Raw genomic sequence first — 25,298 nt, 5'->3', positions numbered from 1 at the left:
ATCTTGGATTTGATTGATTTCCATGAAAAATTGTGAATGCTCAAATGTTTTTTTTTTCACACATGCATTCAACTGGTATTCTATTGAAATGAAAACTATAAAGTGTCCCTAGGCAGTCCAAAGACCAATAATGTGACTCTAATTATCCAGAATAAATCACACTGACACACAAATTCCATTCGATCTATTTTGTTCTTTTCTAAAATGGAAACCATCACCTTGTATCTGTTTTCAAAAGCACCGGTAGGTGAATTCTACTGGTACTTAAAAAACAACATTTTAGTACTAGAATGGTATATCATTGGAGAGTGTTGACTGATTTTCCACTTATGACATGTCCGTATTTGAAATAGTTTAGGGTGTGTTTATGCTTCCATTGCGAGGACAGAATCAGTGTTTTCAAACGTCGATTCAAAATGCATATCGTAAACGTGGTTCTGGGAGTGCTGTTTATTCTTAACTTTTCAGAGTCGAAATCACAATCTCCAGCTGGCTTCATATAGTAATTTTCATTGAGCAGGAAAGCGAGGTCAAATTTGGGCGCCTTTTTTCGAAAGTTTTTTTTTTCTGAGTGTTATTACGTGGAGATAACATGGAGCAATGCGACTGTATTTGCCCTGGGATTTTCATCTCACCGGAAGCATGTACTAAACGACGTCATTTAAACACGTTTACGATCGTGGTTCTGTTTATACTTCCCAAGAAAGCCTGATTCTGGTCAAACAATGTTTACAAACGCACCTTTTTGTGAGTTTACGATCGGCGTTTTGAAACAGCATTTAAATGAAAGTAAGTATGGACACAACTGTGTTTTGGACTAATCACGTTTGGAAACGCTGATTCTGGCCTGAAAAGTGGAAGCATAAACACGGCCTAATTCATACTTTTCCTCAGGCAGCAATCCCCAAACTTGACAGTTTTTCATCAGCAAGGTTTTCTTGATTGACTGGTTATTTTTCTGCTGAATCTCGAAATTTATGACACCCTAACTTCATCATCAAGTTTGTGAATTCTTGTGTGTTCGTGAAATATGACCATTTACATATACATTACGTAGCATGATAAAGATGATATTCAATTCTTGCGTACAGTACACTCATTTCCAAAGGACTTTGCAGATTATAACCCTACATGTAGTTTTAGCCAGGGGGAGAGGGCGCTTTTACAGCACACATGCATTGATACCTGATGTCCATTTACCTCACCTGGGTTGAATGCGGCAAGCATAGATTATTGTCTTTAATGATAAGGATATAAGTTCTGTCAAAGGAAATTGCAGTTTAACGCAAGGGGTTTGAACCAGGTACCTTCTGTTCCAGAGTCCTGACTGTGACTTATCCATTTGACAACGGCACCTCTACATGCTCACAATGGGCTCTGTGTCTGAATAGCATGAATAAATCATCCCTAGCCAAAATGTCAAGGCCTGGTCACACCGCCCGAGCGTTGTTGGAGCGGTAGGGATAGAGGGTCGAATTTCGCTCGCAAAATTTTGGAAAGAATTGAAAAAAAAAACAATCGAAATTGAAAATGGTGAATGGGAGCGAGCGGTGATGATTTTTTTCTCTCCGCTCCACGACCGCTCCAACAACGCTCGGGCGGTGTGACCATGCCTTTAAGCGTATCTTGAATTATAAATAAGCTCCAATTCGCAAACTGTCCCACTATTTTGCAAAAAGTTATGAATGGACCCGCTATTGTAATCTTGACATGAAACCAACGTAATATCCCACTAATTGCATCATGACATTTTTTATTGAGTCATCTGATCCGGATGGGATGCCAGATATAAAATAAAGAGGATAATGTCAAATCTTGAGCTGATGTACATAAGCCTATTTTCGTGACAGTCGTGTAGCAACCGGAGCTGCGAAATAATCCTTCATCCAACAAATGCTTTTGTAATGTAAATCCAAGAATAACTTTGTTTGAACCCAAATGTATGTCATAATAGACTTTATGCATATGACGTCATAACCTTACAGTGCCCTCCTTCAGAGGATATACATGTAGGAAAATGCGTAAGTTGTAAGATACATGGCCAGTTTCCAGTCACACCTATGCATTCAAGGCAATGGATTCAGCCTCTAGGATGGTGGCAGGATGATGTTAATGCATAAATTATATTGTGCTTACACATTTTTCTTTGTGTATTTAAGTATTGATTCATTGAATTATTTTTATTCAGAATAAAGATTGAATCCTACTTGATTTATCCTCATTTCTAATGTTTCCTTTGCAGTATGTTGGGTCATTCTCTGTGGTACATCTTACACCAAACTCCAGGGCAGAATTTGTCAGATTACAGCTCCAATCATTACAGGTAAGGAGTTTTAGAGAATAAGCACTTAGCCTAATCATACCAAGGTGTTATTGAGGTGTTAGAAGTACACCTTCAGTGTCAGAGGACCACACCAAGCATTGGATTTTACACCAGTGTTATTTTCATGGTGTTATTTAAAGTTCACCACAAATTAATTGGCGTTTTCATGGTGCTTAGTTAAAAACCAATTACTTGGTGTAAGTTCAACAACTTTTGGTGTTGTGATTGTGTTAAGTTCAACACTAGTTATATGGTTTAATTAAAACACATTTTGTATATTAACCCAGTGTTGTGTCCATGGTGTATTAACACCTTTGGGTTTACTACACCTGGTGTAGTCATCTCAGAATACTGACTGGTTATGTTCTTAACACTGTAGTATTTACAAGTGTATATATGGTCACCTGATCAGTTATATGTTTGGAGCAAGTTCATATTCCACCTATCTAGTCTTGTTTGCATTTTTCACTGAGTCCTACGAAATGTACCTTTAAAAAGACAATTTCACGTTTGATAGGTTTGACCACAATGAAGTATATTGGATACAAATAGCTTGATTTTTTCAGCAGAAGAAAAATATATATTTAAAAAAAATTCATTCTCAGAACATATAGAAAATCAAGAATTATAATTTTGTAAGTCAGGTGCACTTTTAGAGGTTACCACATTAAATTGTTTGAAAAAAGGAAATTTCATAGAATAATGAGTCATTTGACATGCTGTTTCCCTCATGTGTAAATATTTGGCAGCGAAAAGAGAAACATAGCGCTCATGACGAGCAAACAAACAAGATTGTGATTTGCGAACAAAGCACTCTGAAGATAATAGTGTAAACCAAATATTTGGGAACAGGTTGGCAATGATTGCGATAACTAGACTACAGTTATATACATTTAATAGTAAATTATGATATTAGAATGTTAGTTAATCAAAATGTAATTAAGAATGACTTGACTGGGAAATATTTCTGTGCAATTAATTCAGTGTAGGGGAGACCGGGGTTAGTTGGAACATGGGGTAAGTTGAAACATTGTAATTTTCTTTAATGCCTGTAAAATAAATTTATGCAATACTGCCCTCAATTTATTGCTATTAATAATTCAACAGTGTTGAATGAATATTGCAATAAATTGAGGGCAGTATTGCATAAATCTATTTTACAGGCTTTAAAGAAAATTACAATGTTTCAACTTACCCCATGTTCTAACTAACCCCGGTCTCCCCTGCATGTCCATGTATTTAAAGGAGAATAAAACCTTTGGAACTAGATCGCTTGTGTGAAAACAGAAAAATCAAAGAAACAGATCAACGAAAGTTTGAGAAAAATCGGACAAATAATGAGAAAGTTATGAGCATTTTAATATTGCGATCACTAATGCTATGGAGATAGCGAATTGGCAATGCGACAAAGATGTGTGATGTCACTTGTGAACAACTCTCCCCATTACTTTAGTATATATTTCACTAGAATTGCCTCTTTTATCACATCTATCCATAAATCATGTGTTCTGTCTACATGAGGGCATGTAATACATATTCTTTAAGAATACATCATGGATAAAGAGTGTGTATCATCATAACAAAAAGCAAAAAGAGACATTTTAAGGGTATTTTATAGTCCACCAAAGGGAAAGTTGTTCATCAGTGACATCACACATCCTTGTCGCATTGCCAATGTGAGGATCTCCATAGCATTAGTGATTGCATTATTCAAATGCTCATAACTTTCTCACTATTTGTCCGATTTTTCTCAAACTTTCTTTGTTCTTATTCTTTGATTTTTCTGTTTTGACACGAGCCTATTTGTTCCAAAGGTTTCATTCCCCTTTAAGGAGTAAGAATTTCACAATTATAGTTATTTAGAGAGTCAAGGATCGAAACCTTGGGCCCCTTTTGACTCTAATTTACTCCATTGGCCCTCTTTTATGAGATGAGCAGTTTTCAGCAGCTTCTTTCTGCCAATTATATTTTTTAGCTTCACAGTGAATTTTTTTCCAAAGATATAAGTAACTTCCATATGATGAATGTTAATGGGCATCTGACTTCATTTGTTATTTGTAATTATTTTCCCTAAAAAATAAAATGAATAGAATCATTGCTTGAACTTGCAAATGCTCTACTCTTTCGTATGACAACATCTAAAATGTAACTCATGAAATAAATGTACAAGGAAATAAATGTAAACATGATTTCCACATACTGTATTCTTATCCAAAATATTTTACCTCTGTGAACTTAATTTACAGGTCTATGGTTTATGTGTATTTTGAACCCTTTGATATCAATTATCTATTGTTGTGAGGTTCGTCAGAGCAGAGATTTGACATGTAAATAATGATAATAACATAGATAAGTAATCTTTTCTGTGTATTATTTGATACCATTTATCTTGTGTCAAGTACCTCAGGCATTTCATCAAATTAAAAATGTGACTAAAGCAGCTGTAATCTCTCTTGAATGTATTTGTTGTATCTGAAGTTGTCAAATAGAGATATTCCTTTTGTGTATTGCACTTGTAGTAGATTCTTTGAATGAAAACGAAACTAACTTTATGATAAATATTGTCCTCATTTTTTAGACAACGTTTATTCAAAGAGCACGGTAATGAACTACCATGTGAACTTTGTATCATTAACATTTGTAAATGAAATTTGTAATTATAAAAAAAGATTTTGAAATGGACTTATAAATGGATTTTATTTTCCACAGTGGAATTACATGTATTTCAAAATAATTTTCACATTCTTTGTTACTTCTTTGCATTATATCCCCATTATATTTATATTCCATAGCCGATGGGAAGTATTTAATTCATAGCAGTAATGATAAAATAATAAGAGTATTATTTGTAGTCCAACTTGCCTAAAAACGATACAAAGTGCATAACAGAGAAATAGAAAGTTGTAATGATACAATGAAACATTTAAAAGTAGAAAAAAATCCAGTGTCATATTTACCCAGGGGTAGCCACTTGAGATCAGAAATATTCTCCCAGGAGGTCTTGCTGAATTAATGAACGTAAAATATTATTATTATTATTAACCTGCCTACATATTACATGTAGGCACTCAAGCATTCAAGGAATGTCTTTCTATTGGGTAACCATTTACTTCACCAGGGGCCTGTTGCATAAAACTTTTTACCATAGAAAACTCTGGTAAAGACTGAAAACTAAGGTTAGTCTGATTTCTCCCATTGACTTTAACACAGGGCAAAAACTCTGGTAAAAACAACCTGAGTTTCCCCTGGGTGGAGAGTGGCAAATGTAGATAAAATGACAGTGAAAAAGAGAGACTTTTGAAAAATCAATGCAGGCAAAGGGGAGTTCACCTGAAAGACATTTTTTTTTGCAATGGGATGTGATGCAAAATTTTAGATGATATTACTTGATGTTCTTCACATAAAAAATTCGAAAGAAAGAAGATAGTGTTTGAATATTGTTCATCAAGCTCCTTCAAGGAGTGACAAAATTCACAATGATATTTAATGATATCTGAATGACTAGCAAATCCAACAGCATGTCTTGGAGCCCTGCACCTCACCCTGGATCTGCGGTGAAACTAAAAAGTCAAATCTTATTTCATAATTACCCTCCCTTGAACTATCGCCAATAGGTCAAATGACATCCTGAATGACTTCATTACAGCGCTGAAACTATCGCTGAATCAAAAGTTGCCCATTTCCCATCTTAACTTGCACCAGATAGTAGGGATTTCAGATTCTGGGACGACTTTCCTGTCAATCTAATACCAAGGACCTGTAGGTTTTTGTGACCCCAGTCAGGAAAAATGTCAGAGAAGTTGCATTCTTATCAAAATCTCTTGAAAAGAAGCAGTATGAACTACTGTCTCTACTCTCTAGTTACTTTTACTCCATCCCAATCACAAGATACATGTATCTGGCGTTTTCTGACCTGGGATTTACCTAACCTGTAGTCTAGTCCGAGGTTGCCTTTACATGTCTCAAACTGCTACCTGAAACATCCGCAATACGTCAAAGCCAATGCACAGTGGTAGTAAAGCAGCCACCGCCTTTACACTTCGGTTTTGCATCAATTTTTTTTTTTATCGACAAATATCAGGTGGCAGTTTTCAGTACAAAACCCCCACACCATATCCTGGTTTATGAAGAAAAAGCAACTGACGGAAGACCAGAGTGAATAGGCGGTGGCCGCTTTGCAGTCACTGTGCGAAGTTTTCCGCATCATTTCTAACATTTAGCATAACAACAAAGATAAAGTAGTTGACTCTGGCTAGGATTTACTCTGATGATGACCTGATATTGTGCCCGTGTGAAAGTAAATTAACTGTAATATCCCTGAAGAAAAATACCTACAAGCTAGTACTCTTCAAAATCACAATAACATTCGCAGGAATACTTACAAGATATTGGGTTTTTTGTGAGGTAAAATTAACTTACAGAAACTTTATGATGAAAGGCAAGAAAAGTGTGCATCCTTCACATTTTATGTATTCAGTTGTTTTCCACAGATCACTATTTGATGCTTGTAATTTGTCAATAAATGCAGAAATTCCTGCACCACAAAAAAAGGTTCTGGACTTAATTGACAGGAATAAATGGCCCGGAATCAGGATATCTGGTAGATACCCGGTATCAAGGTGGGAAGTGGGGTTACCTTTATTCGGGATAACTACATCTACATGTATGTACCACACCACATAACATGAAGATCCTTTCAATGATAGTTAATTTAACTATTTTCTGCAGTAATATACCAACCTCATATGTAATCACCTTCAAAATAATGATCTGCTTTTTTGAGATTTTCATATCTCTACAATTAAAAAAGTGATCAAAGGCCGTACTTAATTATACTAGTACAAGTTAAATGTGAAGTCCACCTCAGAAAATGTTGATTTGAATCAATAGAGAAAAATCAGACAAGCACAATGCTTAAAATTTCATCAAAATCGGATGTAAAATAAGAAAGTTATGACATTTCAAAGTTTTGCTTATTTTCAACAAAATTCAAATATGAATGAGCCAGTTACATCCAAATGAGAGAGTCGATAATGTCACTCACTATTTCTTTTGTTTTTTATTGTTTGAAATATACAATATTTCAATTTTTACGAATTTGACAATTAGGACCTCCTTGCCTAAAGCACAAAATGTTAAAATAATTTTATTCCACGTGTTCAGGGAAGAATGAAACTTCATTTCACATGACAATGATGAGAAAATAAAAATATTTCATATTTCATATAATAAAATACAAAAGAAATAGTCAGTGATGTCATCAGTTCCCTCATTTGGATGTAACTGGCTTGTTCATATAACTATTTTGTTGAAAATAAGCAAAACTCTAAAATACAATAACTTTCTAATTTTACATCCGATTTTGATTAAATTTTCAGTGTTATGCTTGTTGAATTTTTCTCTTTTTATTTAAATCAAGTTTTGTTGGGGTGGACTTGTCCTTTAAGTTACATCATGATGCAGCATTTGGCTTAGACTACCAAATACAGATTTTTTCAAATGCTTGTATTGAATTAACTGATCCCCCTCATTTCTTTGGGACATTAATACCCTTTTTAGACAGGCTAAAATTTCCTTAAACCCTGTACTATTGGTGGGGCTAAATGGCAATTTAGCCCCACCTATAGTACGGGGTTAAGCTTAGCCCACTTTCGTTTTACACAGCGTTTTTGCAAAGTGGGCTAACCCCACCTATAGTACGGGATTATTTGGCCCTGCAAAAAAGCAGGGTTATCCCACCAATTGCGGTGCTAAGAGCAATAGTACGGGGTTAAGATCGCATGTGTAAAACGAAAGTGGGCTAAGCGCTCTCATTCATGCCCCGCAGCAACAGAGCCGGCCCTGTTGTCCAATCAGAGGTAAGTATAATGAATATTCATGAACAGCGATCACGGCGATGAAAAAAAAGCGCGCCAGAAGTCAGCGATTTTGGATATGACCCGAATGACCCCTCAGTGCGCTCGTGAATATTCATGAGCTACCAATAGTCCGGGGTTAGCGAGTTTCGTGTGTAAAAAGCAAGCATTCCTTATCCGGGGTTAGCAAAAACAATTTGGCATGTGTGAAAAGGAAAATAAATAGTACGGGGTTAAGGATAGTACGGGGTTAGCAATAGTCCGGGGTTAAGAAAATCCTGTGTAAAAAGCCTATAAGAAAGTTAATATTTTTATGTCTTCTGTTTTTGATGTTGTAGCACCCTAAGAAGTCAAGACCAGTGATTCTCCAAATATCCCTATCGGGAGTTAAAGTGTGCTCACCGGAAGATGAAAAGGTAAGAAGAAAACAGTTGAGGGGGATAAGTGAGGGTTACTCCAGTGGTAGAGGTGGTGATTGTGGTAGTTGGAGTGGTGGTCGGGTAGTGAAGAATGGGGTGGAGGAAGTGCAGGTGGTGGCTGTGGTAGTGATACAAGGGATAGGATAAGTTGTCATGGCAGATCCACCTCTGGCTCCCTGAAAAAAAAGGAAAAGAGTATGGGATTAAACTCTAATACCCCTACCTTGTTTACGAGAGTTGTGCAAGCAGAACAGTGGCAGAGCTACGGGGGGGGGGGGGTGCATTACGTCCCAGCTCAGCGTTATTTATTGGGTGAAACCAACTTGTCGGGAACACCCCTCTTCGCTGAAAACTAGATCCTCCACTGTTTATGGTAGCTATACTGGTGGTAGTGGTGCTTAGGGTTAAAGTGGCAGTGAAGATGGTGATGGTCATGGTGAAGGTGGTAGAGATAGTTGTGGTGGTGATAGTATGTGGTAATGGTGATGGCATTGGTGGTGAAGATAATGATGATGTTGGTGATGCCACTACAGATGAGAGTGATTATGATGGTGGAAGTGTTGTTGGTAGTAGAGCTTGTGGTAGTTGTGGTCAAGTTGCCACTGGTGGTAAAGATGTTGGTGATGGTAGTGGTGGTAGTGGCCTATTATGTTGTTGATCATCTTTGCTAGGTAGCGGTATTGGTGGTACAGTAGTGGTGGTTTTACATGAAGTGATATGGAACTGACATATTTGGGAATGTGTGACAACAAAAAACAGACAATGATACTTGATAAGGATCATTGAGTTTGATCAGCTGGTGGATAACGGTTACGTACAAGAAAATGAGATTGATCACAGTCATTCATGATTGACAGCTTACAAGATACCAGACACGGACATAGGCTATACCAATTACCATACTTTTACTATTGCCGTTACTGTACACGTCACCACTCCTACGCAAGCACCCGAAGGCCTATATCTTATCAGTTCTAAGATAAATCAGAACTACCAGAGCATTTTTCCGTCAACGCAATTCCTTAGCTCTTCACAGCCACACTTCAATGGAAATCTAGTTCGAGTATCCTCTTCCAGACTTCCCCTGCCTTCCCGGGTCAGCAAAGTTCAGCATCATCCCATGATGTCATACTCTAAAAATAGACCATGCAATCATGGATCCCCCATCGGTTTGTAATTACCCCTGAATAATGTTTTGAGCCATTACGTTTGTTTGTGACCATAGCAGGGTCCAAACTATCGTACTTCCTACCAAGGCAAGCTGTGAGCCGATCGCTTTTGATTTCCTACTCCGTTTCCATGGAAACACACGTTGCACCTTCTCCCATACATGTTTTGAGAGGGTGTAAATTTTCGCAGTCACCTCCGAATCCGATGGGGATTGAGACATTGCTGCTGGGACAAGCTTTGATCTGGTTGTATTATGGCATTCAGATTGTATTGCAATTGTTATTGGGGAAGGAGAGTTACATTGGGGTGGAGAAGGGAATGCTTTTCTGCCATTAAAATGTGATTCTTTGACTTCCTTTTGTGAGTTTGTGTAAGCAGGGAGTTGCAATGTGAGAGTAAAAAAAAGTTGTTTGAAATTAAAGATCAAATATAGTTTTATAACAACTTCCCTCTTTTTATGTAATCGTGGTCAAGTCAAGGATATTATCCGACTTCTATAGAAGAAAGAAAATTAGAAGTGATCTGCTTCCAATTTAGAAACCATTCATTATGGCTCTTTCATTGTACATGAGTATCAGCTGATCCTTGTACATGTATCATTATTTATAATAGTCAAAGCATTAAAACTGGAACAGTATTCATGTCCCCCTCTAACTTGGAAAGTTTGTGTATTTCTGAAATAGTTGTATCATCAAGTTTTACATATATTCATGTTTATAATAATGTCTTTGTGAAGTTGTGGAGTGAATTCTTTTCATCATGAGAACATCTTTCAGTGCTGTTTGAGTTAAGGAAGTTGGACAACTACAGTACATTTTCCATAGCTGGAATTCTCTTTAAATTACTGAGATTTGAAATGGTCACTTGTGAAATACTAGACAAGTTCATGCAACGGATACCACTGTAGTTGGATTTGATGTCATGTACTGAATTGCAGAGAGCTTGCCAGCAGTTCTGAGCCGCGTTCACTCAACGCCTTTACGCTTGAAACATGGTTTTCGAAGCTAAAATTCATGGTTGTGTTCAAGAAATTTAAAAATCAAACATGTTTTAAAATATCTGACATGAAATGCGGAGAAAGGTGCATTTTGAATGGCAATTTTGCAGAATCATGGTTGTTAAATTTCGATGGAATGCAACAATGATCTTGATCGTAATTCCATAATATCATTGTGTTGTCTGGTAACTCTGGTTCAAACATGTCCTAATTGGAGAAAGACTCCAATTTTGACCCATACCTTCTTGTCAGTTGGCAAGTTTCTAGGCTTGCGAGGAGAATCATCCTTGATAAAAACATACTTGAGTTGAATGCTAGCCACACAGCAACTACATTTATGTTGATGTTTTAATTTGTATTTCATATAAAATCGCCTGAATGCACCCTAAATCACAGAGAGCTTGCCAGCAGTTTTACATTTTTCAAACTGTAGGGGGTGCTATACGTCAGAAAGTGCTTGCATGCTGTGCTCGACTTGGCGAATCTGGCCTGGTTTTGGCAGCGCTGAGCGATCAAGTCTTAAAATAGCCAGTAACTATTATCCATATGTTATGTTCAATGGAATATTATGGTACCAGCATATGTAGTTATTCATTTGATATGTGAAACATCAATATTGAATGATCGATGTGGTGATTGATAGTTGTGATTGAACAATGAAATATTATGCATTTGTAAAAGACAAAAATAATCTTTGAACTTATTGTGTTGTCATATTGAATAGAAGAATAGTCACTCAGTACAGTACATCATCAATCAATTATCTTTACAGTTTTATACTGTTTTAAGCCATTTTCATATTTGATGCATGATTCCAATCACAAGATAGATTTATTTTATCTATCAATCAGACTTTTATAGTTCCAATATTTTATTATTTCATGAAAGCTATTTTGGTATAAGAAATGATGTGCATATAACCAGTTTGATGTTGTGGACATTATGAGCCCAATTGGTAATATGAAAATTGTGGCCTATGCTTTAAGTTCTCATGATTTACATTTATAAAAAATAAACCATATCGGCCTATATAGGTTAATTAGACAACTCTTCTTTAATATAAAGTTGTCCTTTCACAAGTCAAAAAGTTACCTAAGTCAAATCATTTTTTTTTTCAGATCAGAATATGCAAAAATGTGTAATATACAACTTTTAAATCAAAGTTGAACAAATTTCTGTGCTCCCAATTTATTACACATTAACTTGCCTATGTCATTTGGGCCAAAAGAATAAGACAGATTATTCTTAATTCAGATATCAAATTCACTGTTGTTTGACAGGCAATTGAGTGATATTCAGGAGAACCTAAAATCATTTAGCCTATTGCTTTCCAAGAAATCCCTTTCCAGACGGTATTGTGGTCGGAAGTTAACAGCCGCCCTGCCCTCGTGTGCCCCCCCCCCGTCTAACATCAATTCATTTGTTCATTGCCTTGCCTTGCTTGTTGGCCAGGGGTCATTTACAATGATAACATTGCATTTCACCTTGCCCATAGTTCCTTCCCTCAACTTTAAGGCCAGGTCAAGCGGTATAAATGTGACAGGTCATTTTCATCTGAATCCCATTCCCTTTGTGTATTCAGCAAGTATATTATTATATTTGATTGGTGTGCTCTTGTTTTACTGGTATTCAGTGATTGTGAGTCTTTAAGACCAACTGTTGCTGGAATAGCAAGAAAAACATCACAAACCATACAATATAGGCATATTAGGATGTTTAAAATCATATTCATGCTTAACTGTTATGGTCTTTTTATTTGATTTCTATTGTCATTTAGATTTTTGAAGGAGCAAGATGTCCAATAATGACATTTAAATACAAGTTATTCTCATAATATCGTAATAACATATTTTTCACGAATTTTTATTTAAAAAATCTGTAGACTGTATTTGAAATCAAACAATTTAAAGAATTTCATTATCTCTGTGTTGTTTGTAACTCCGAATGATATCAGATTAGACTTCGTGTTGGCCTCGATGCTTCTTTTTCTTAATCCTATATCATACTTCTGTTGTGCAAGGAAAGAAACGTGCTTCACACAGCAAATACGCTTTTTGTAAATTTAACGCAACATTGTTAACAATATTAACCGTGCGCTAGTTGGTTAATAGTTTAAATGACCATGCTTAATTTGTTCTATGTTATTTGAAATTAAACCTTGTTGTTTTAGATTTTAAACACTTATTATTTACTGTTTAAACAACGGATGTATAGTAAAGAGCATTGTATAAAGCTTTTAAAGGACAAGTCCACCCCAACAGAAAATTGATTTGAATAAAAAGAGAAAAAATCAATAAGCATAACACTGAAAATTTCATCAAAATCGGATGTAAAATAATTAAGAAAGTCATTGCATTTTTAAGTTTCGCTTCATTTTTTACAAAACAGTTACATGCACATCTCGGACGGTATGCAAATGAACTGATGACATCACTCACTATTTCTTTTTTTTATTGTTTGAATTATACAATATTTCAATTTTTACCAATTTGACGATTAGGACCTCCTAAATATTTCTTATTTCATATAGATGTAATACAAAAGAAATAGTGAGTGAGTGACATCATCGACTCTCTCATTTGGATGTAACTGGCTTGTTCATATATTACTATTTTGTTAAAAATAAGCGAAAATTTGAAATGTCATAACTTTCTTATTTTACATCCGATTTTGATGAAATTTTCAGCATTGTGCTTGTCTGATTTTTCTCTATTGATTCAAATCAACATTTTTCTGAGGTGGACTTGACCTTTAAAGCTTGTGTATAGTTTTGGTAAATCCACCAAAATGCACCTATCACTATTCCAATTCATTGCTAGCTAATATGAATGGATATGCCCTATAACAGTTATGATGTGGAGGATATGAAATGAAAATGTGTTTTACAGGATAAATTTTGCGATTTTACATGGAAATTTAACTTGATCGGGTCACCCAATCAAATTAAAACATCTGTGTGTTTTTGTCTTTCAATTAAATCCTATTCCAAATCATGGAATGGGCTGAAACTTTCAAGATATGTTCTTTGTCTGTAACTTTTGGATATCTAATCACTAAATTTATAAGATAAGTGCTTGAATGCCCATTTTTTTATTTAAAACAAGCATCGCCGAGAGAGGGCGCTATATATCCAAGATTTGAATATTTGAAATTTTCTCAGAGAAGTGCAGTTGGAAAAATATCGAACGGTCTCTACGCTTCAGTAAGACTGTCATATCAGATGATATTCGATTATCAATCACATTATTGACCCTTTACCAAAGCTATACACAGGCTTTAAACAGCATATATTCTGTGTATGTGTACCTTTAATATTCCAAATGGAGAGGGGATGGTAGAGGGCGGTAGGTTAATTTGGTGTCATGCGCCATGCTGGGTTGCCCACGGATGCAGGTCACCCGTTGTACAAGTCGATTGCAATTCTATCTCAAACTTGGCATTGCGCATAGCAATGTGATATTCCTACATATAAATAAATGCGTGGGTCTATACGGTCTTGTCAGGGTTCAGTAAGGAAAATGATATTACAATACCCACTTCTTGCCAATGTCAGATTAAAAAAAAATAGCATTGGCCTAAAGCCTAAAGTTAACACAATATTTGGATTCTCAAAGACTTTTTTGTTTACTTCTGATTCTATTTTAAAAAAAAGTTATCATGAATATTAGTGAAAAGTGAAACTGATGGGACTTACACCAAACTTATGATACTGATTGTTCAGTTACATTTTTACAATTTCAAAGATGACATAGACTTTTACCTGTATGACTGAAGAAAAGTCAACAAAATGCTTTTTTGAATTGATAATTTGATATGCAATATAACATTTCCCATTGTTACTCAGAGGCATAACAGATATATTACATCGTAAATTAAATGTACTATTGATACTGAACTTGCTCTAAAATTTTAATTCTGATATACCCCTTTAATTTTCAAGTGACAAGTATGACCTCTTTGGGTCATCTTTTATCAGTGCGATAGGGTAATGACAGACAGAATACAGAACACTTTTATAAACCTCTCATATAATTTGTTGGTGGAAGATGACACAGTCATGAAAATAAATATTTCTCTGAAAGCCTCCTTGTATTTTCAGATATTTGACCTTTGCTGAAATGATAATCAGAAAGTCATGAATATAGGTCAACAAACTATTCAAATATGGGAAAGAAAATAAAAAGCACACTGTTTTTAATATTCTCTTAATAGCTTGCTAAATATATGTGAACAACAATAACAACTCTTTGATGGATAAGTAAGAAGTGTTTAAAAAAACGTATTTGGTCTTGATGATAATAGATTATGAGTGCTTTGACCCCTATCTGAGATAATATTATGTGCCCTTCAGTATCTCCAAAATACCGATAAGTCCAAATAAGTTTCATAATCATTGATTTGGTTATTTTCTCATAAGTTATCATGAAAGTTAGGTTTTATTCCTTTAAATACGTGTAGTAAAAATGAAATCAAAATTACCTTACTTCAATTTATGAACTTTAGGCAAAGGAACAAGATAATTTTGAACTACATTCAAGGTTTTTTTTCTCAAAGTTTTGAAGGTTTTATTCATATCAAGCATACCACATTTTCAACAATATCAACAACTCAGTACAAACAACAATATTATACAAGACAAACAATAATATTACACAATGCAAATTATTATAGGTAAGCATAAATAGATATTGTAAAATATGAAAAGTGTACTTAATATAAAAATAGAAAAAAAATACTGTAATGCATTCTTGTAAATGGTTGTAATTTAATGACATAGAAAGAAAATGAGAGGTGTGGATATGAGGAGCCAAAGGTAAAAGCAGAGCTTGTTGGAGAAAGGCTCCAAGGAATATGCAGTGAGAGTCCCATAAAAATATCAATACGACAAGAAAAATAAAGGAATAAATAAAAGGGCAAACGAAAAGTAAGCAAAAAACGGGGGATACACAAATACATAAATGATGAGTAGGAAGAAATAAGTGTAGAAAGCAACAAATTGAATTAGAGCCTGTAGGAGAATGGAAATAATCATTGCTAAGAGTGGGAAATGGAAAATTTATGGCATCAGGGAGCAATGAGAGGAAGGGACATCTTCCAAAGATTAAGATGTATTATCTCTGAAGATTGTAACAAAAGGGAAACCTCAATATCTCAACTTGACATATTTTTATTGTTTTCTGTCAAATATCTCTTGGCACTTCTTAAAGACCCCATTGAGTTGTATATACGTACATTCTTATGAAAATTTGATATGTACATTCTCTGCCAGAGAGTTATTGAGATCATGTCCATGTTGAGATTGAGGAATCAGTTTCAAACTGTAATGTTACTAGCTTGAGAGGGCAGTAGAGAACAATTGGGAAACTTAAAGTTTGGAAATACCAGGAGGAAGTTCTTTCACTCAATACTGATCCTCTTGTGTTGACTTGTCACTGTCGTCTTAACTCACCCTCATACTTTAGAGTATAATCAAGAATTGTATTGTTATATTTGTGAATATAATTGAAGTTTCAATTAATAGTTCATATTCATTAAGGGCAGTTCTCGAATATTCAAAATGCAATTATTGTTTATATTTGTAAAATTTGTAAAATTCTGAAATTTGGAACTTACAGTTTTAAGACAACATATTATGTGAATGAAAAATATAGTGGAGAATCAGGGCATACATATTTTTACTTTTCAAATCAAACCTTACTATTCACATCAAGTTTGAGATTTTTCAGTAATATTGCAATAAATTATTATTTTTTCTTTCATGTCATCTTAGGTTTGGTGCAAGTTTTTATTTGAAAATCATTATTATTTTTTTTTTGGGGGGGTGGGGTTGAAGGGGGTGGGGATGGATTCCCAAAACCATTTAGGAAACTTGGATAAAGCACACAAGGCCCTTTCATATCTCTGTCTATCACAGATTAACTCTGGGAAGTTTGAACTCGAATGCACTATTCCTCGACTGGGCAGAAATGGTGGAAGCTTTTAATTAATTGCAGCGTGGTTGATTAATTCATCTTTCATCTCCAAACCAGGGATATCTCCTTCTCTAAGCAAAAATTCACCAGCCTCAACTCCCCTCATTCCAACCCTTCCTTACTCTTTCCCTCTTTCTTCCTTCTGTCTCCAGTTTATCTTCTAGTTATTTTGTGCCTCTGCCCCTGAATACTATTTGATTTTCTTTTCCATTCATTTTATCTTCTTCTTTGTGTCTCCTTTATCTAAATTTCTACCTCTATCTCACTTTCTCCCTGTTTCTGTATAGTTCTTTTTCAAACTATTTTCAAATCGTCCATTTACTACTCTTTTTCTGCATTTATAATTTATTTTGTTCTTGTAAATTTGTGTTTTCTTATCTGCACTTTCTCTGCATGCGTCATTATTGCTCCATTTTTTCACTCTCTTTCACTATTCTCTGCATTCATTTTCTCTTTATATTTCTTCTCCCTGCATGTTGCTGTTTTTTTCTGGCTCCATCTTGTCTTTTTCTTTCTCTTTCTCTGTCTCTCTGACTCTTTCTATCTCTGTCTCTCTGTCTTTTTGTCTGTCTCTCTTTCCCTATCTCTGTCTTTCTGTCTGTCTGTCTCTCTTTTTCTATCTCTGTCTTTGTGTCTGTCTGTCTCTCTTTCTATATCTCTTTCTATCTGCATGTCTGTGTCTCCCTATTTCTTGTCTTTCTGTCTCTCTATGTCTGTCTTTCTGTCTGTCTCTCTCTCTATCAATCTCTCCCTCTCTGAAATCAAGTTCACCTCTAGAAGGAGTTCAACCCATTTCTAGCCACTTGGCAGGCTGCTGCAAAGCCTGTTCACATTGCAAAGACAGCTGAAAGATAACATTAAAGGGTGTTCACACTGCTTCAGGAATGTTTTTAGTTTGAATGGTTTCATGAAGCTGTAATATGTATTATGTAACCAAATATTGATATGAAATATGATTCTTGCATTTGTTCATTTCAAAGAATATTTCATAAAGAAGCTTTACTCTTAGTTCGTATATCAATGTAGGATCTCTTGATTCTAAATTGTAGAGCCCTGTGTTGTTGCAAAATATAATTAATAACGATAAAAAATGGAAGAATTTTTTGTAATGAAGAACAAAATGCACTATGTTTGTTAGGAATATTAGAATCCTGAATTAAGATAACCAGTTCTATTTAATCAGTACATTCTGCATTTTGAGGCTTGCCCTAGAGTGAAAAACCTTTTAAAGATTTGTTTTGATACTCATTCAAGGTTTCAGCTTCTATTTGTGTATGTACAAACTTTTTATCAAATAAAACATTCTGAATAGTGAAATTGGGTTTAATATGGTAGCAAAAGTTAACATTCATGTCTCTTCAAAAAACAGGAACATACGATTCTTTTTATTTCATTTCAATTTATCTACATGTATGTATGTTGTGATTTTTCTTTGATTTTTGAATCATGCTTACTTACATTTAAGCATTACGATTGAAAATGCGATGAACATTCTAATCATATTTTTATGTGAACACAAGTCTTAACTCTGTCAGTGGCACCTATTTTAATTGAACAGTTCCCTTTCCTTCCAGTACTTGGGAACCATTTGTTTATATTCTGCAGCACACGTTGCTACCCTCATGTATCCCTTCAATTTATCTGTCTCTTCTCTATCCTTTCAATATTCATTTACTTTCTCTTTTTTTACCTCTGTAATTTGTTAAACTGTTCTTCACTATTTTGTCAATTTTGGCAAAATCTCACATGTTGTAGTTCATAGATAATTTTCAATTCAATTCAGTTCAAAGCAGGGGCCGCGGAACGTTTTCAAAGTGGGGGGAGGGGCTGAGCCAAAAGTGGGGGGCTGACCATGCAAAAAAATCACAATCATATGGTAATTTTTACGTTTTTGTACACAGTTTTGGAAAAAAAGTGTGGGGGGGGGGGAGCTGGGGTGACTTCCGCGGCCCTGTAAACCTTTTTACAATCAATCAATCATATAAAAAGAAATGTATACAAATTTTATTTAAAAAAGCATGGAATATGGAGCCTATGCAAGTTAAAATAATAATAAAAAACGTGGATATGCACCATGATACAATAATTAAAACAATTCTTTAATAGCCTCTTTTTCTTATTATGATCCTTTGTTTTTCACTTTTAGTCTGTATGTGCACAGCAAAAACTGTGGTGTTAACTGGTGTACATAGAGGACCACACCAGTTATTTTACACCGGTGTTAAATTGGTGGTGTTACTTTTACACCTATAGGTGTTATTACAACACCAATTGTTACATTTACACTCTTGGGTGTTTTGTTCAATCTTTACGGTGTTATTCTAACACCTCAGGGTGTGATCCTCTATTAACACCAATTGGTGTCAGTTTTAACACCACAGTTTTTACAGTGTGTGTGTGTCTGTCTTTGACTTCATTTTCTGGAAGTTTACTCCTTTGATGTGTCTCCTATAAATCCCTGTATCCTTCTCACTTGCCATGCCCACAAGTTTTCTGTCTCTATGACCCTGTTCTCACTATCAGAGATAACAAATTTTGTGCTACAGAAGTGTGTAGTTAATGTGTCGTTGTGAATGGGGCAAAACTGTCCAGGGGCCCGTCTTACAAAGAGTTGCGATTAATCCAATCAATTGCAATTATGGAAAGCCAGCAAAGTCAACATATTGAATGCATGTTTGTTAAAAAAATATATGTAGATATGAATGTTTACCCATAAATTCATTGATTTCTTGATAATTTGGTGTGTTCTCCTTCGTTTACAAAGAACATTTTGCAAATATCTCGTAAAAATATTATGACACTGATGAATTTCCATAGAGTTACGATCGATTGGATCAATCGTAACACTTTGTAAGACGGGACCCTGATGTCCTATTCCTGAAAACTGACATTCAAAATTCGAGGTCATTAAATTCTGTTGCACTGTACCATAACTTTCTGCATTTCTACTTGCCTAAACAGTAGAAACAATTTGTCTCTAATAATATACAGCCTTTTGGTTTCTATTGTAGGTCCCATTATCACTTTTCTCCTCTACCAGGTGAAAACATTTTGAATAACTGAAGAAAATCTGTCGTAATTGTCCTCACTTGGAGATGATAACTGTCTGTATATTAAACAGACAGTGGATATACTCTTAGAGCTAATTTTTTAATTTGGCTAAATTTTTTTTAAAAAGTATTTTATGTCTTCACGAAATTCCCACAATGGTATAGCCATTCTTAGTCATGATACCAAGTCCTTAATGGTCAGAGCAATATCATGATAGGGTGAGTGTAGAAAGGTGAAATATCTATTTTTTAGAAAAAAGTGATATGACATGGATTTGAAACATTTAATTGGTGCAAGTAATAGTTTCAGAAAATGCCAAATCATGAAAAGTACACATATTGGAAAGCACCCTCAGAAGAACGTTTGTGGATTAAAAAGTAAAGACAAATCAATTTCTTAATCAGATTCTTAATGCAAATCTAAATTTGCATTTCTCCTTATTGAACTTTCTAGGAATCAGCCTAAATAGATTTAGATGCTCTGAACATTGAAACAATGTGGTATCAGAGACATCTTGCTAATTTACCAATTACGTGTTTGATTTCAAGAAATATTACTGCTGTTTTTACAATTCTTAGTTTCGTACAAATATACTAATATTGATCATCAGAGAATCTTCCTTGGTTTTATTGTAATGATAACAGGGATGGCATGTGGTAAAAGGCAATTCGAGAGAGAGAGAAACTGACAAGCTGAGAAAGGAAATCCAATTCCACATTTCCTGTCCCAAATTAAAAACTGCCGAATTATTTTCTTTTTGATCAAAGTCCAAGAAAAGAGCCATTAAATAATTTCTGGCTACAGTTGGCTTGCGTCGGGATGAAAGGAATTCAACCCTCTTGCAGTCCTGATGGTGAACGTGAAACGCTATGAAAATTTTGGGAAAGGTTATTGTCCGGTCTGCGATTGAACTAGAAGCGAGCAGAGTTCATTAGCTTAGTGTGTAAACCCTGACTTCTGCTTGTGAAGTACATGAAATTGAACAATGATGAACTCCTTTGCAATTCTATTGAGGGAGTCACAGCCCTTAATTTTCACTATTTTTTTTTTGGGGGGGGAAGCATGCAAGACATCTTTTCCAGTGTGTACATTTTTAAATTAAAGATTATTTAAAAATGTACTTTACTTTGGCAAGTCACCTTGAAATGGAATGTCTTCAAATTCATTACTGGAGCATATGAATATGCATGACCCAGAACAGTTATGGGATATGAAATACAAAAATTAATTTCCTTTTTTTTTCTTTTGCATGAAAATTTATTTTTACTATGTGCATACGTTTTGCGTGAGACAGATCAGTTGAATCCGATGACTGGGGTTATAATAAATAGCACTTAGATAAATATAATGTATGTCTTAAGTGCAATATGAATAAACCAAATTATCATCATTAATTGAAAGGCTGAAGTAAGAAAACAAACTTTACACATAAAAATTGCCTACAGTACGATGTTGAAAATGCACTGTTAGGTATAAATGTTACCAACACAGAACTAATGTACTGACCAGGGTGGTGTTTCATAAAGCTGTTCGTAAAGTTACGCACAACTTTACGCACGACTGGAACCTGTTCTTTGGCGCTAAATCAGTTACATAGGGATATAGCATTTAGCACAAGAAAGGGTCACCAGTCGTACGTATAGTCATTCGTAGCTTACGAACAGCTTTATGAAACGGGCCCCTGGGGAGGCTTTATTCTCCCACATGTTGTAATATCATTTGTATGTGGTATAGGTTTACGCTTGAATAATCAGTAGGTCATTTTGCTCTGATGTAAACTATGATTTGTGCCAAATTGAGGTATAACAGCAATGTATGAATTCACAGATGTCAAAGAATTCAAGATTTATATTATATTCATTGCAGGTAACCATTTCAAGTAAATTGACTTGAGGCTTATTTGCAAAACACTTATACCCTTTTTAGACAGGCTAAAATTTCCTTAACCCCGTACTATTGGTGGGGCTAAATGGCAATTTAGCCCCACCTATAGTACGGGGTTAAGCTTAGCCCACTTTCGTTTTACACAGCGTTTTTGCAAAGTGGGCTAACCCCACCTATAGTACGGGATTATTTGGCCCTGCAAAAAAGCAGGGTTATCCCACCAATTGCGGTGCTAAGAGCAATAGTACGGGGTTAAGATCGCATGTGTAAAACGAAAGTGGGCTAAGCTTAACCCCGTACTATTTGGCCCCACCTATAGTACGGGGTTAAGGAAATTGCGAGTGAAGCACTTGTACTACGAATGATCGACAAAAACCAATAGTCCGGGGTTAGCGAGTTTCGTGTGTAAAAAGCAAGCATTCCTTATCCGGGGTTAGCAATAACAATTTGGCATGTGTGAAAAGGAAAAAAAATAGTACGGGGTTAAGGATAGTACGGGGTTAGCGATAGTCCGGGGTTAAGAAAATCCTGTGTAAAAAGGGCATTAGTGCACTCAACCCAGGTGAGGTGAATGGGTACCTGGAATTTATTCCTTGAAATGCACTGAGCGCTGGAAGGGTGCTTGAGCTACAGCTGGGGTAATGATATCCAAGTCCTTTGGAAGTGCATAGAGACGTTATTCATAATGTGTTTTGAGCTATACAAGAACTGTCTATTGATATTGTTATTAGTAGTTTAATTAGAAATCATTCTATTTCTTAATTATTTTCACACATATCTTTCATTTTATCAAATCTAAAATTGTATCTTTGAAAGTTAAAAAGAAAAAAATATGCTTAATCAGCATGATGAACTTTTTGTCAGGTAATAAAAGCACAGCCCTTCCTCATCTGTAATTGTGAATGGGACTACGTATTGGAGTTCCGAACGGTTGCCAAGCGATGGGGGAGTTTAGGAAATCAGAGATTTGTCGCTGGCCTCTTGAATTAATTATCTCCTGCCCAGGCCAAGTCCAAGTTCAGGCTATTCCGATTAGAACCCGGAGTTTAAGTAAAAAAGAAATATGACAGTCCCAACCAGGGGCTTATCAGAATAGTCCTCCAGGCTCTGTTAGGAGTACAATCAATAGATGAATCCTATGATTATCATTGTTATTTTTTTTAGCAAGAACACATTTGTAAAGAATGCTTACAGTATTTTCATTAATTTTATTGATGGATAAAAGAGTCAGGTCCATCGTTGATCAAATCCCTTCTAATGGGCGAAGGTTCAGTTTTAGTTTTTTTATATTGTAGCTCCTCAGAGCTCCCATGCTATTTTCCTCACTAATGTTAGGCATGCAGTTACGCTACATGCAGTCACACCAATAGATTAACGACTTCAGACTGACCAAATATATTTTGTTATTATTACCAATGACTTACTATCGATCATTGGTTGTGGCCATTCATCAGAAGGCCTACATTAGGTGATTTCACACTGCCTCGAAGTTCATCAGTTCCATATATTTTGGCAGTGTGAAAGCAAATTACGTGTAATCTCCCTGAAACAAAATACCCGCTAAGTAGTCAGAATTACGAGAACTTTTGCGGGAATTTTTCAAGTCGCGGGTATTTTGGCAGTGTGAAAGCAAATTACAGAAACTTTTAGCCCAGCGTGTAGTTGTGTGTCGGCGCCATGGGTGGCTGCTGAGCTAGCGATTTCAAAACTTGCGCCTTGCTTGCTTATCAGACCATATTGCACATGCTCGTGACTTCAGGAACTTATCCTGAAGGGTACATTTCAGGGCGGTGTGAATGTCGGAATAATTACCGGATATTTTTAGCCTGAAAAAGTTCTTGTAATTTAACGGGGATTCTTGTTATCAAGGCGGTTTGAAACCACCTAATGGTGTATTATCGATCATTGGTCTTGATGTGTCTGTGGCCATTTATCAGAAGGCTTACAATAGGTGGTTTCAAACCACCTCAATCACAAGAATCCCCGTTAAATTATGATAACTTTTTAAGGCTAAAAAATACCCGTTAATTGTTCCTGCATTCACACTGCCCCGAAACACATCCTTCGGGATAAGTTCCCGAACTTACGAGCATGCGCAGTACGGTCTCATAAGCAGGCAAGGCGCCAGTTTTAAAATCACTAGCCCAGCAGCCACCCATGCGCCGCGCCCAACGACACGCTGGGCTGAAAGTTCCCGTAATTTGCTTTCACATTGCCAAAATACCTGCAACCTTGGAAAAATCCCCACGAAAGTTCTCGTAATTTCGCCAAGTACCTACTATTTAGCGGGTATTTTCTTTTGGGGAAATTACGTGTAGTTTGCTTTCACAATACCAAAATATGTGGTATTTTCTGATCGGGGTAAATTTCCCGATCAGAGAATACCTGGAACTGGAGAACTTTGAGGCGGTCTGAAACCACCCAATGTGAGAAGGGAAATGTTTTTGTTATCATTTGGGAAGGGTGTGAATAACAAATTAGATGCTGTTGATGGTGGGTGGGTGATATGTGGGGATAGTTTTGATTTTGCAGACCCAGTGCTGGTGACAAGGTGGGACTGATAGTTTGTTTTGCAATAGCTGATTTGGGGATCCAACCGTTTCCTTCATTTGAAGGGCTTTGGGTTGTAAATACTGATATAATTGTGCTGTATGTCAAATATTGATTTTCTGAATATTATTGGATTTTGTATGTGGTCGATTTTGAGGTGAATCTAGAAAAGACGGTCACACCAAAGCATGTCATGTTTGATATTTTAGGGCAATTTTTGCTGCAAGAGGGCGAAATGCCTGTCGTACTGTCGTCCCTATGTATTTTCATGGACCAATTTTCTATGCTACTGCAACTCTTCCTATTGTTCCTCATACATATTACAATTTAAGGAAAATATATACTTTTAATTTTGTTTAATATATAATCCAGAGATGCACATGAATATCATAATTAAAAGGAGGTAGCCAATGATAAGTCAATTGCAGTGTAATAGAGTGTTGTAACAAGGCCTAAAATCACATGTTTCTCGTTAAAGTAAATTATAGCCGATAAAATAAAAGGTTCCTTGGAGTGTAATACATTGATTGCTTGTCTTGTGCTTGCCTTGCTGTAGGCTCCTAATGAGGTGTAAACTTATTAATTACCGACCAAATTTTTCTTGACGCTGGGCTATCGGCTTGCAGGGACCGACTTCCTGCCCTGTGTGTTCAAAGAGATTGCAAAGAACCATACAGGGGTGCAAAATGTCATTCCCCCTCCCCCCTCAGCCGGGCGGAAACGACAATACCCTGATTGGTCCAAATCATACCTATTACAAGAAATGAACTATTCCATCCTGTCGCATTTCCTGCCTTATTAACCCATTGGACTGTTCCATTTTCTGATCTTGCAGGTGGTTCTGATGGCACACGCTCTGAAGCGGATATCGTACGCCACCTGCGACCCGGACTACGGGCAGTTCGCCTTTCTGGCCCGCAACCCAAAAGGTCCTGTCGGCGTTCAGTACTGTCATGTTTTCATCACGCAAGAAGATTACGAGGTATGCCAACAATTTCCTCAAGTCTATCCACCTTTAAATCTCCTCTACCTGTTAAAAGAAGGCACGTGCCATTGGTTTTAAGTCCTTTTCTTAAG

General features: G+C 35.9%; 1 protein-coding gene across 3 annotated transcripts in view; it reads left to right on the top strand.

Moving 5' to 3' along the window:
- Positions 1-2,208: 2,208 nt before the first annotated feature.
- LOC121428104 overlaps positions 2,209-25,298 on the top strand; it is a 45,372-nt gene continuing 22,282 nt past the window's right edge. For all 3 annotated transcript variants that reach the window (XM_041624691.1, XM_041624688.1, XM_041624690.1), the window contains exons 1-3: positions 2,209-2,323; positions 8,517-8,594; positions 25,057-25,203. In XM_041624691.1, coding sequence (XP_041480625.1) covers positions 2,228-2,323; positions 8,517-8,594; positions 25,057-25,203 — 321 coding nt within the window. In that variant the 5' untranslated portion in view covers positions 2,209-2,227. The remainder of the gene's footprint in view (positions 2,324-8,516; positions 8,595-25,056; positions 25,204-25,298) is intronic.

This window comes from Lytechinus variegatus, chromosome 14 (assembly GCF_018143015.1).
Source record: "Lytechinus variegatus isolate NC3 chromosome 14, Lvar_3.0, whole genome shotgun sequence".
Lineage (NCBI taxonomy): Eukaryota > Metazoa > Echinodermata > Echinoidea > Temnopleuroida > Toxopneustidae > Lytechinus > Lytechinus variegatus.
Note: the sequence above shows the minus strand (reverse complement) of the source record. Positions and strands in the feature narration are given on the sequence as shown.